Source organism: Anopheles maculipalpis, chromosome 3RL (assembly GCF_943734695.1).
Source record: "Anopheles maculipalpis chromosome 3RL, idAnoMacuDA_375_x, whole genome shotgun sequence".
Classification (NCBI taxonomy): Eukaryota; Metazoa; Arthropoda; class Insecta; order Diptera; family Culicidae; genus Anopheles; species Anopheles maculipalpis.
Genome location: NC_064872.1, coordinates 73,384,849 through 73,398,857, shown reverse-complemented (window position 1 = coordinate 73,398,857; position 14,009 = coordinate 73,384,849). Strand labels below are relative to the sequence as shown.

At 45.8% G+C, this 14,009-nt stretch overlaps 3 protein-coding genes across 7 annotated transcripts in view; all 3 read left to right on the top strand.

The window, feature by feature from the left end:
* Positions 1-14,009, top strand: part of LOC126563429 (transmembrane protein 258) — a 497,437-nt gene that overhangs the window by 76,415 nt on the left and 407,013 nt on the right. The window lies entirely within an intron of this gene.
* Positions 1-14,009, top strand: part of LOC126562245 (protein henna) — a 754,155-nt gene that overhangs the window by 364,602 nt on the left and 375,544 nt on the right. The gene's annotated exons all lie outside the window — the stretch shown is intronic.
* LOC126565950 (fibrillin-1-like) overlaps positions 1-14,009 on the top strand; it is an 86,110-nt gene that overhangs the window by 61,939 nt on the left and 10,162 nt on the right. Inside the window, 4 exon segments of the mRNA XM_050223149.1 lie at positions 3,649-6,633; positions 6,696-7,211; positions 7,285-7,527; positions 7,598-7,743. Coding sequence (XP_050079106.1) covers positions 3,649-6,633; positions 6,696-7,211; positions 7,285-7,527; positions 7,598-7,743 — 3,890 coding nt within the window.

The window sequence follows — 14,009 nt, the reverse complement described above, 5'->3', positions numbered from 1 at the left end:
GTAGCCAATCAAAAGAATCATAACTCTTTTACATGAAAGAAGCATTTCTGAAGCTAAATTACAAGGAAGCAACCTCGGGCCACTGCTATTTACAACATCTACATCAATGACATTTCAACGATTCTATCAACTAACAGCCATCTATTTTACGCTGACGATGCAAAACTGTTTCGTACGATTTGCTGTTCTGCAGATCACGCAATTTTCCAAGATTCACTCGAGCCGCTAAATTCCTGGTGCAAACTTGAGTGAACGTAAGTTCAGCCGGTCGAGTGTGATCGGTCGATTTACACCTATAAAGTTTACAACCATGCTCTTGCATGTTCGGTACGCGTTATGGTGATCGTTTTGTTGGCTCTGCTATTAATCCGTGACCCATTCTGAGCGAAGACGTTGTATTGTTCCCTTGTTCGTTTGGTGCTTGAGTACGCTAACGTCGTTTGGTGGCTGCCCCTCAGCCTCTCGCACGGCTTGAGTCCATTCAGCGAAATTTTTCCCGCTTTGCTCTACGTTTTTGGCACAATCACCCAGACTACCGGACCAGCTGCCTGCTGCATAGGCTTCAGCCCCTCCAGGAAAGGATGCTGAACGCCAGGCGATCGTTCGTGGCGGTTTGTGCTAAATGGCAACGTTGAATGTCCCGTAAATACGCTCGGCTGTCAATCTCTACGCGCCTATCCGTGTTTTACGAGCGCAGCCCTTGCTCTCAGCGGATGATCGGCGTACCACTTTCGGATCTTTTGATCCATTCCTCGATCCATGCGTTCGAATGTGCCATGTGTTACGAAGTGTTTGTGAACAATTTAAGTGTCATGCGTGCAAGGTGTTATTTTATTCGTTATTCTCAACATACTTTTACGCTAATGAGTGTTCCTTGTGGTCCGTCGAATTATAAATTGAATCGAGATGAAAAATGTGATCTCGTGATGTTAAATGTGAGCCAGTTTGCATATGTATGTAATAACTTATACAAAAAATTCAGCAAATTTTACAAGATTTTATTTTAAATTTCCTCCTTGACAGTAGCACTGACAGTAGCACTGAATGCCAAACATTTTTGAAACAAGTATAGTCTCACCAGCACGTCAGTTATAGCAATAATAATGATTTCGAAGATTATCCTTAGCAAATTATTGTTAAAAAAAGGAATTTTTCTATAAATTTTATAGAAGAAATACAAGAAAATATTCTTCATCAATACTACGAGCCGGAGTGACTACGGAAGCAAGGTTAGAGTGGGTACAGCGCAAGTTTAGTAAACTTGCCACTCGTCGGTTTCTTTCGAGCTACCACAATCTACCCATGACCTCTTCCCTCTTCCCGCTTACCCGTACCGCTGTCGTCTACTAGGCCTTGAATCTCTGCAAACTCGTCATTCTCACATCCAATCCTCATTTATTGCTGAACTTCTGTCCAATTCCCTTGATGCTCCTTTTCTTCTTTCCCCGATATCTCTTTACCTACTAGGCTGACGCGGTACGGACAGAATAATCCTCTTCTCAGAGCGCAAGTAGCTTTCAATAACTCTTAGCATCTATTTGACTACCATTTCTATGTTGTCTCTGTTACGTTATCGTCATCTTGATGCCTCTTCCTTATATTTCCCTTAATATTATTTCTAAGCTACATACATTATTTAGCTTTCAGACATTTTAGGCAGACATTTGTTAATTGAATAAGTAGAATAAATAATATTCCAACTTGACAAGCTTCACTACACCATCTGGAAGCAAGCGATCATGTTTGGATCGGTTACAGTGCGCTTAGAAGCATTTATTTTACACGCTCTACGGGGATGAAAGTTATGGGTTATTAAATCGTTGTTTGCTTACCTAAGCATAATAAATTCAAGCACACCAAACACAGCGCTTTATTGTCTGTTTGCATGAAATGTCAGCTGAGAAATCAACGAAAATTGCAACAGCAACATCACCTAACGTGCAGACGCAAGTAATTATGATCAGGCATTCAAATACCATGAGTTTAAAAATCTGTTTGCAACAATGTTTTAATTAAAAAATGTAATCCAACAAAATGTCACATTTTTTACCATGCTGGCAGAGTGTACGGTGTATTTTACGCGACCACCGTCATCGCTGGCAAAAGTTGCGCCGACATGTTAGTTAGCGTTTTCGATTAGCTCGCTACTGGTAAATACTTGCCGCAACAACACTAAACCCAATAAAACCACACACTCATACACATGCACACACACACAATCGCTCGCGCTCTCTATTTATGCAAATAGTTCCCGGCCAGGCCACAGCCAGCCGGTACTACTAGCTCATCATCGTCCTCCTTGGGGTGGAATGAGTTGGGCTGCCCACAGCTTGCCATCTGCCGGAGCAGTGCGCACACGACTCGTTCGCATTGCTAGCCAACCAGCCAGCCAGCCAGCCTGCCTGCCTGCCTACTTGATGAGCATAAAACGCTTGTCGTTGGGCTTTTTGCTTTGAAATATCCCGTTTATCGGAGGCACATGTGCGCGTGGATTCATGCGAACTACAGCCCCGTTAATTGAATATTGTAGAAAGTCGGTTAGTTAAGGTGCAGACGGGAAGCATCCTGCGGTGGAAGATGAACCAACCGCACAAAAGCGCGTGCCACCGTGATGTACTCCGAAGCGAAACAAGCTACCACACAGCTGAGAGTGCTGGCTGTGGGCTGGGAAAAATATTGTACCACGCGTAAACGAATCTACGCCATGTGGCAAACTGGTGTGTCGACTAGTGCTTTTGGGGACACTTTTCGCGACCGTGTGCGTGTGCGTGTGTGTTTGGGCCTACAACATGGGCTGGTGTGTTCCGGTAGCTAGACAGCAGATTTTCGTGTACAAGCGTTCATTGTGTGGCACCGCAGCCAGAGCGGATTTGATCGTTATTACAATGTTTAAGCTACAGATCCCATCCTCGTCCGCTATTGGCATTATGAGCCGGCAACTGGGCAAACCACCGCCAGAGGCCCCAATACTTTTGCACCGCTTCGTTGTTAATCATGGCTCGTAATTTGTTCGTTGATTACGCCTTGTACGCTGGGGTTGTTCTACATTCGGGCGACACACGTGTGTGTGTGTGCTCTGGCGGTCGGCTCGAGTAAGCTGGTTTTTCCGGTGAGCAGCAGATTTGGTGTTGTAGCACGCTTTTGCGAGATCGTTTTGGGGTAACATATGTTCAGGTATTATGCAGTCTGTAGTCGCTAGAGTTGTTTGATAACCAACAAAGAGACGAGCAGAGATATGGCGGGATAATCATTTTACCATTAATGCTAGCGGATGGATTGGATGCATAGACATCGGATGCTTACCGGGATGGCGTGCAATATGTGTGGAAGCTTTATTTTAAACGAATCTTGTAGAATTGGTAAAATTCACCTAGTCGCAATTAATTATTTGCCGAATATTGTTGTGAAAATTATCATGGATGGAAGTACGAATTATCTGAATGATGGTCCTTCTCTAATGGATAGAATGAAATTTGCATGCTTTCAGGCGTATTCGAATCGAGCAAACTACAAACCAATCCATCCATTGGGATTAATAAGTTCTAAGCTCTTGTTTTCTACTGTCGCAAGCAATCGTTGTGAGGACAAGGATGAGAAATAGAGATCAGAAGGCAAATAGTACCATTTACCCATTTTTCTTCGTTACAGATATAAACGAATGTGAAGAACAAGATCATGGATGCGATTACTGCGAAAATGCTTACGGTGGATACCAGTGCACCTGCCCGGCCGGTTTTGAGCTTGCCGACGATGATAAACACTGCCAGGATGTGGACGAATGTACCGCAGGCGACGATGAGTCCGATGAGAATGGTTCAATTTGTTCCCACGAATGTCACAACACGATCGGCTCCTTCGAGTGCCGTTGTCCGGAAGCGTTCCACCTGAACAACGATCGACGTACGTGCGTACGGGACTTCTGTCAGGATCTGTACGAAAATCCGAACAAGACACGCTGTTCGCATGAGTGTGTTGATGAGGTGGAAGGATTCCGCTGCCACTGTCCGGAGGGTTACCTGCTGGACGAGGTAGATCAGAAAACGTGTCACAGTGCGTACAGTTGTGACGAGAATCAAAGGAAACGGTGTGAGCCAGGCCGGTGCAGAAAGCTAGGAAGCGCCAGTGGTGATGACTATCGATGCGAATGTCCGGATGGGTATGTGCAGAACGATCACAGCTGTCATGATCGGGACGAATGTTTGCTGGGTCGGCATGATTGTAGCCACGAGTGCCATAATACGGTCGGATCGTACCGTTGCAGTTGTCCGGTGGGACTAACGCTATCCACCGACGGGAAGACCTGTGACGATGTGGACGAGTGTGCACGGGAAACGAACGAACTGGATGGGTTGTGTGGTGATATAGAGTGTCGCAATACGTACGGAAGCTACAAGTGTGTTTGTCCGGAGGGTAGAGAGTTCGATGAGTACGGTATCTGCCGACAGATGGATCTATGCCGTAAGGATAATGGTGGATGTTCGCATATTTGTACGTTCTATAACCGGGAAACGTACTGTGACTGTCCGGATGATATGGAACTGGCGGAGGATGGAAAGACGTGCGAACTGGCCAATGTTTGTGGACTGAACAATGGTGGATGTTCGCATACGTGTGATCCGGACAGTGATGTGATGTGTCTGTGTCCGGCGGGAATGATACTGGGGGCGAATGGACGCACCTGTGAGGATGTAAACGAGTGCCACAAGGATAATGGTGGATGTGAGCAAAGTTGTGTGAACTTTGAGGGAGGCTTCCGGTGTAGCTGTTACGAAGGATACGAGCTGGAAATGGACAAACGATCGTGTGTCGATCAGGATGAGTGTGCTAATGCGCGAGGAGGTGGTTGTGATCACAACTGTCACAATACGGCCGGATCGTACTATTGTACGTGCCATGCAGGGTATACGTTGGCAGAGAACGCACGCACCTGTATGGACGTTAATGAGTGTGAACATCACAACGGAAACTGCTCGCATGTGTGCATCAACTTGCTCGGTGGACATCAGTGCTCGTGCCCAAAGGGACTGTTCCTGCAGGAGGACGATCGAACCTGTGACTTTGTGGACGAGTGTGAGCTGAACAATGGAGGATGCTCGCACGGATGTCACTACGAGTACGGTGTAGTGAGCTGCTCATGCCCGAAAGGATTCGAACTGGACGGGGAGCATCACAAGACTTGCGTCGATGTGGATGAGTGTGCGAAGGGAAATGGAGGTTGCTCGCACGACTGCTCGAACAGTCCAGGATCGTACGAGTGTCACTGCCCGGAGGGATACGAACTTCGACATAATCGCCACTCCTGTCAGGATGTGGATGAATGTACCGGTACCAATGGGAACTGTTCCAACATTTGCATTAACCTTCCCGGTGGGTATCGCTGTGCCTGCGAAATTGGATACGAACTGGCAGACGATCAGCGCACGTGCATCGATGTGGACGAGTGTAGCGATGGAAGTCACGATTGTTCGCATCGCTGTGTAAACGTCGAGGGCGCGTACGAGTGTGAATGTCCTGAGGGTTTTAAGCTGGGTCGAAATCGGCTCAGCTGTGAAGATGTGGACGAGTGTAAAACGCTTCCAGAGCGAGGTGGATGTGAGCATCATTGCATAAACACGGTCGGATCGTATCACTGCGGGTGTGAAGATGGTCACCGACTAGCGGCGGACAATCGTACCTGTTCCGATGTGGATGAGTGTAGTGACGAGTTGCGGAAGTGTACCCATGATTGCTTAAACACAAAGGGTGGCTTTGAGTGTTCTTGCCCGTCCGGATTGCGGTTAGATATTGATAAGGTGAGCTGTGTGGACATTGACGAGTGTCGTATTAATAACTTCAATGGAGGATGCTCTCACATCTGCGAAAATACAGAGGGAAGCTTCCAGTGCCGATGCCCGCAAGGGATGGTGCTTGGGGAGGATCAAGCCACGTGCAGTGATATCGACGAGTGTACCGTGCTGAACGGTGGATGTAGTCAGCTGTGCATTAATCGGGACGGAGGCTTCCGGTGCGGTTGCCATCCGGGGTACAGTTTGATGGCGGATGGGAAGGCTTGTGAAGTGTCCAATCCATGTGCGTTGAGGAATGGTGGTTGTCAGCACTACTGTAGCTTGAAGGGCGGACTTCCGGTGTGTTCGTGTAGGGAAGGCTATGTGCTGAACAAGACTAATCAAGCATCCTGCACTGATCATAATGAGTGTTTGCAATCGAAGGATCACAACTGCCAACAGCGGTGTGTCAATTTGGAAGGTTCGTATAGATGCGATTGTTATGCGGGGTACGAAAAGAATGACCTCGGGCAGTGTATCGACATAAATGAGTGCGCGGTCGATAATGGTGGCTGTGGTGCGAAGGCACAGTGTATTAATACAGCAGGAGGTAGTCGGTGTACGTGCCCGGTAGGATATAAACTAACACAAGATCGTAAGAATTGTGCTGAACTGAAGGACAATTGCAAACCGTTCGAGGCACCTCGGAATGCGGAGGTTCGATGCACCCGTTCGAGACATAAAACGCAACTGTTTTACCGATCCAAGTGTTTCATTACGTGTAAGAAGGGCTTCAAACTGCATGGTCCGGCGGTGCGACACTGCAATGGAACCGGAGAATGGGATGAGGGTGAATCGATCTGTGTCCGTAAGTATCTGCAACGATGGATTCGTAACTGTTCCTTCTAATTATACCATTCTTCTCATTAGCTCTTGCTTGTCCAAGACTGAATCGACCGGAAAATGGCGTCATCTTACCGGTCGCATGCACAGCGGGCAAGATCTTCGCAAACGAGCGTTGTGTTCTTCATTGCAAGCCAGGCTTCAAACCGGTGGCAAAGCGAACAGCCGTTTGTAGTCTTTCTCAAACCTGGATACCAGGAGACAATCTCCGTTGCGTTTCTTTAGACACTGTGACAGCCGCAGTTACGTCGAAACCCACGACAACGACTACGACGACTACTGTGGCTCCCGTATCCATCAAACCTTACATCCAGTGTCCACCCGATATTCATGAGGTTCTGCCGTTGGGTCAGTACACGATGAAAGTACGGATGGAGCGACCCACGACAAATGTTGATTGGCACCAGTACGTCGATTCGCATCCACCGTGGGGCAAACAGCTCGAAGTGGAGCTGCCCGCAGGCGAAACGATCGTCACGTTCCGGGCCCGTAGTCCAACGAGCAATGTGAACGATGTGTGTCGAGTTGTGATAAAGATACGGGGTGCGTATTTCCTGTGAGGGAGGGAGGCCTTCCAAGAAGAATAATTTTTGAATTTGTTTTTCAAAAATTGTAGAAAGGAAGCCTCCAACCGTGGTACACTGTCCGGAATCATTCGAGGTGCAGCTGGAACGGAATGAACCTTCCCGTTCCGTATTTTGGACGGAGCCCAAATTCGAGTCCGGGGCGGAGATTAAGCAACTCTACAAATCCAACACACCAGGGCAACCACTCGCGGCCGGTGTGCATTACATCAATTACATCGCCACTGATGCCGATGGGTTGAGTGCCAACTGTAACTTCCGTGTTGTGGTGAAAGGTAAGTCAGGTAAAACGGTTCCCATTACAGGTGTAAGTCTAACCGGATGACCGGATTTTTTGTGCCACAGCTCCACCGGCCGAGGTGATGGAACCGAGACGTCCACTCAACACCGGCATTCCCAGGCCGGCAGAAATGAATCGGCTTGAAAACCACGAATCATATCTCATCTGTCCCGGCAAACCGCCGGTTCGGCTCGATGGCAACAACTATCCCGTAAGTAGTAGACTGCACATTGTTTTACACACGATTTGGCATCGGATCCACCCGCCGCCCATTGCTGCGGTCGATAAGACGAAACCGTATGCACTTGTGACACCGGCACACACACGATTGCTACCATCATCATTCCATCATTATAATCGCCATCAACAACAAATACACCGCCAAGAACAATTGCAACATAAGCCACCACAGCAACCGAACGGGACTGCTCCGGTGGGCCCGTATCGGTATCACAATCATCATCGCTATCGCCACGACCATCAGCACCATTACCCCAATCGCAACCACAGCAGCCCGGGGGCATCCGGGCAAACCGCGCTCATAACGCCACTAATGGGTCAAGGTAATCATTCATCTGCCGCGGGACTAACCGTGACCGCCGGTACCAATAATTCCACTCCTGCTGGGTTCACGGCTGCACGGGACGATTATCATTCAACCATTCCGCCGGTGGTAGCCTCTTCGTCGAGTCGATTACTCTGGCAACGGCCCGCAACAAAAGCTAATATCACCGCAGCCACTTACAAGCGCACAAACACCACCACCATCACGACCGTGGGCGCTTCTGACCGAACGCTTCGCATGAACCATCATCAGCTTCATCTTCATCCTAACAAACAGAGCACCGGCAGGCAGCAACAGCAACACCAAGTACATCGATCGCACATAATACACATCACCGAACATCGATCATCGGCGACGGATTGTGGGGACGAATCGCCTGCGGACAGTTCGCAGCAGGAGGAGAATGAGGTGGCGAACGAAGGGGAGGAGGGAGCGGAGAGTGTTGAATATTTTATCGACATCTTTCACTGGGTCAGGGAACAGCGGCGGCCCCAATACCAGCAGCAGTTACTTAGCTTAGGACGACACCGGAACCTTCGCAGTACCATCATCGAGCGACGGCATCCATCGTACTACCATCGTCGTCGTGGTGATGCCCAGCGGCAGAGCAATTATTAAATTATTCCATACGGTTAGGGCCATTATTGTTCGGGCGCGGTGTTCTATCTTGGAAGTTCTTGTCCGCCCCATTTTGCTTCGCTGCTCCCGCTATCCACTACCCAAAAACCAGATCAAGCACGCCGGGAGTTAGAACGGTAGACGGGTACTTAGCTGGTAGGGCTTGTGTGTTTCCCTCTGTGAGAATACTGGGAAGGATGAGTGAAGAGCACACAGATTCGTGGTGAGTGTGTGCGTAGCGGTCACACATTTGGAAGGCTTCCGGCGTTGGAGGAACCATTAGTAGCTATGACAGACTGGCCGGTGCTGCACATCATTCGGGAAGTTTATTTTTGGGTATTTATTCGAGCCATGAATGAATGATATCCTGGCCAGCAAAAGGTCATAACTGGGGCAAGGTTTCTATTTTTGGAAGCGTTAAAAAGAGCAATTGTTAGAGCTAGGGCCTCTCTAAGGTCGTTGCGATGCGTGGAAGCGTTGCGTACTACGGATTGCATACTGTGCAGGCGCTTATCTTCACCGTAGAACGCTTTCCGAGAAAAGAAAATGCTTTTAAATGATTTTTTACAGACATTTTGCTCCAGTAAGAAAATGAAGGGGTTAACGATGGAGTTGATGAATTAATAAATTAGGACGGCCTGGCCGTATTGATGAAGGAGTTAATGCTATGATAGACTAAAATATAATATTTATTCCTTTTAATAGATAAATTTCCACGAATGAAAATGATTGTTTGAAATTTCGAAATTTTTATCAGCATTGCTTCCTGTTGGTAATCAAGTAGATAATTAAATTTATTAAATACGTTACGTGTAAATACACCTCGCCGTATTCATCGCAACTTACCATTTCTGTTGCCGTGACAGAAGTTTCATTATTGAACGAGCTCACATTGTTTCCACAGCTTCAATACGAGCACTCTCTCTCTCTCTCTCTCTCTCTCTCTCTCTCTCTCTCTCTCTCTCTCGAGCCATCTCTTTTTTGAAGCTCCCGAGTTCCAATAATCAAAAAGGTCATATTTGACTAAATAAGCATCGGTCGGTGTGCCGTTGCATGGCTGATTTCGGCCCTAGAACTTCCCATTTCAGTTGACCCAGCGTTTGCCACCGAAATCCGATCGCTAATGAACAGCTCAATATGGCAAAGTTATGTAATTTTCAGCAGCAGCAAAATTGGCGTACATCAGATTTCCATTAAATGCGCTCGGCTTGACTGTATCAATGTTGCTTAGGTGTAGGCTTCTGTGGGGCTTCAATGTGTTGTTAGACACATCGATGGGGGCGAATAGCTGGCAGTGGTTCGTATCGAAAGCATGAGTAGAGATGTGTTAGAGCATCAATTGCAGGTTTGCAGCTATTTGTTCAACATCGCATCGTTTCGATGTGCGAATATTGGCTTGAAGATATAGTTTGACGTTGCCATTGTGTGGTGCATTAAAATTTCCTTGCGGCAAGCAAACAAGTTACCAAGAAACAGGAACGAAAAAATCAATTTTCACTTTAAAAATTTGTGTCACGCGGCTTGCATACCACTCAGGCGGTTCAAGCAAATGCCACCCAAAGGAACTTCAGAAAAGCTTTTTAAACAGCACGTTGGACTCTGTAAAAAAAGTCCTTTGAACACCGTTTGGGAATACTTTCTTCGAAATTCTTTTGTTTCGTCACCTTCCACTTCTTCCCAGTACCCTTTCCAAACCCCAAGATTCAAATGCATTGCAATGCATTCCCTCTACAAAGGCACAGTTGTACACAATTCCCCAGTGAGTGACAGCAGTGCACAATTGCCAGGAAAAAGCATGGTGTGAATGAAATTCTTTTCCCATACATCCATGCTCATGTGTGCCGCATGTGCCCACCACAGCAACAACACACAGCGGTCACACAGTGGTCGCCTTTCAGCTGTTGATGTTGTGTTTTGAGTTGCGATCACAACCCAAACCTTGGACTGTTGGCGGTGGTAAAGTAAAAGTTATTCATTCCTTTGTCCCGCTGTCCCGCTGTCATTTCAACCAGAGCGAAGGTTTGGGTACTTTTTTCCTGTTCCACCATGATTGAATGGTTGCCATGTTTATGGTTGGCTCCGCTCTCTGCTCTGGAAACCTGTTCCAGTGCACGTGTGTGTGTGTTACTTCCGGTTGCACTCTGCGTAAACTTATATTTGCACATTGGACATCAAACGAATGGTTGCGAGTTTCGCTCCTTTTCATGCATCTCATACTCGCTATGCACATTGTGAAAGCGCGGATCATTTCGATCGGCAAGCCATAGTCGGTCGCTTCTATGAAGATGAAGATTTCCTCTCGTTTCAAAAGTTCTAAGCGAAATGTTGTACATGGTGTAGCCGGTGAGACTTTCTACATCTAACAAACATTCCACACACACTCGAATCGTCGGGTATTTGATTGTATTCAGATGCTTTTTACTTGTGCTTACCGATGTACGATGTACGAAATAAATGTGTGTTTTCTTCTGACGCTAACGTTTTGAAGAAACATAAAAGCGTTATTGAAGATACCATTTTTTCGATAATTATGCCTTACGAAATGCTGAAGCTGCTAGAAAAAAAATTATGGTTAGTCGAAGGGCAACGCGTTATACTTTGGGATGCAAGAAGATACACTTGAAAGTTAGGCAAATCATTGCAAGAAGCAACGAAAAAGGAAGAATCCCTTAACATCTTCATTCTGTTCGAATATTTCCACATGATTCATTAGTTGTGTTGTGACAACATAGTATGATTATTTAAGTCCCTTTTGTATGACTTTACACACCTTTCAACATTAGTACAATATTCAAAGATATGCAAAAAATATTTAACATAAAATCATTATAGCTTTTGTAAGATAGTAATCATGAAAATTTAATTTTTCAACGCATTCTGTAGACTAGCTAAATCCACACAGATTTAATGGATTGTTCTGTCAAACCGACTTGAAGGAAAATATTCAGGTCTGCTGTTTGTTGAGGACCGTCCCAAAATGAAATGCCCTTCTGTCTCATCGAAGATTCTGCACAAACCTTCTCCTCGTAGGGTTAAATGAACATAATAATTCACCGAAAGGATTTGCAGCGATCAGACGATCATCAGACACTCCAAACAAGCGTTCTATTGTTATATAGATTTCGACATTCGACAGAGGCTTCGTGAAAGGAAATTTTCTTATCGTGGGTGTGTTGTTGCTGAGAGCCCTGATTTCTATGCCATAAATATTGCTCTCCTAAAGCTCCAGCTGACAGACGTTCGTTTACAGAGTACAAGGGAAAGATTGTAGTTGATACAACGTTCAATCGATCCTTTCTCCAAACAAGCCCACGTATCAGAAATATTAGTTGCCCATAGAGAGGAAAAACACGCTCAACTCTTTAACAACAGAACCATTTTGGCATGCCTGCTTAGATGTTTGGTTGATCGTTTTATCTTTCCACTGGTAGCTGAATGTTTCCCAGAAGCTTAGAAGCAGCCAGTTCTTGCATTCCATCAATCAGAGCTACGAGATAAACTCCCTTTCCGGGAAGGCATTTCCGATGAGCGCACAAATTCACTTAGCATAAAGCATCCGCCTCTTTTTTCAGCCGCAGTTTGTGCGCATTTGAGGCTGGCAAAAAGAAACACGAGCCATGAGAAGTAGTTTTCCCTGGACTGTCGGAAACGTACCATTAAGGAATTAAGGATAGGGTTTTGGGAAATCCACCAGGTAATTCGTTACATATCCTCCCGAAAACTCCTTCAACGATCTGTCCCGATAAAGAGGTGGCCTTTAAATGGTTTAGTTCACTGAGAAGTGGAAATTGTGTCTACTCATGCTTTAATATCTCTTCTCAAACTGGCTGAAATACCGCCAATGATTTGATGCTAGATGTGGTTTACTTTCAGCAACGTCATTCACATCATCATCATCATCATTACCATCGACAGTTCGTACATCATTCGAGTGAACGAACGTTCCAGGTGCTTGAGGTTGTATGGTTCATTGAATGAATCATAATTAAATCGATATTTGCCAACCAAACCGCACGCCCTTTAAATCGATTGTGGGGAAGCCCGTTGGAAAGCAATCCGTCTGCCACTGGCATATGCCGGCAGTACTTGCCCTGGTGGTCAGATGCTTTCAGGGGCGGATCAGCGCTACCCGCTTGTGTGGCGCGCGCGCGCGTATTTAGGATTTCTGATTGGCGTTTTAAGATTGATTATTATAGCCGTAATTAATTCCAAAACATAAACAATTATAAACACCACCCTCCATCATGCCGGCGTCAACACGAGGTGGTTAATGTCTGTAGTGTGTATGCGTGTGATACTGTTTGGACGTGTGGTTTGGCACGTTTGTGTGTTCATTATACGACAGCTGGGCTAAGGTTTGATAGGGAGTCTGTTTTGGACTTTTCATCATTTGCTATGCTGTGTAGGCTAGCGGACATACACTATACATACTCGGTAGGTCCACCAGAAAAGTTCTTTATTAGAAATTATCGTCTTATCTCGGCAGTGATTGCAGGACAAAAGACAAGGAAAAATTGGTAGTAAGCAAAAGTGTCCAAACCTTGCGGCTATGCACATTGCGAACTTGTGGAGCTATTTACATAATTGACTATTAATTGGACGAAAACATTTTAAAAATACATAATTACGTGCATCATCTCGTTTAAGGAACTGAATGTAATCAGCCAAATAGAGTCCAGGAAGCCTCATGCAACGACTAAGATATGAATCCTATAATAGGCAATTTTTGTCATGACTGCTAATGGGGTAATTTGCAACGTTCATCTCACTCCTAGTGCGATTCGGACAGTGTACTGTATTTGAGGTTATTTTTGCAAAACTATACATAAATAAATAAAGTTCAATAATAAGTACAAATATTAGCAAAACATCAAATTAGCCTGTCAACAACGTTCTTCTCGTGTGATAATAATCATTCTGCACCTTCACACGTTTGCATAATTAATTTTGCCACCATATTCGCAGCGTTGTTTGACCAGCGATTAACGTGCAGCAAATAAATATTTGGTCTCGATTTATCTAACGAAAATGGAATTATATGTTTCCGTGTTTCCGGATGTATTGCACACACTCGCACGTATCTGCATACCCGGAAATGCACAATATGGATTACATTTGTACATTATCCACGTGCGTGCTTGCGTGTGTGTGTGGTTTTGCTACAAAAAAGTTTATATTTTAAAATATTGTTTACGACTCAAGCTTCAAAGCGCTCGGAAACAGCACTCGGAAGCGTATAGGATGGGGCTGAATTATCATCAATTATGGACGATAGGAATCAATCCCCTATTGGC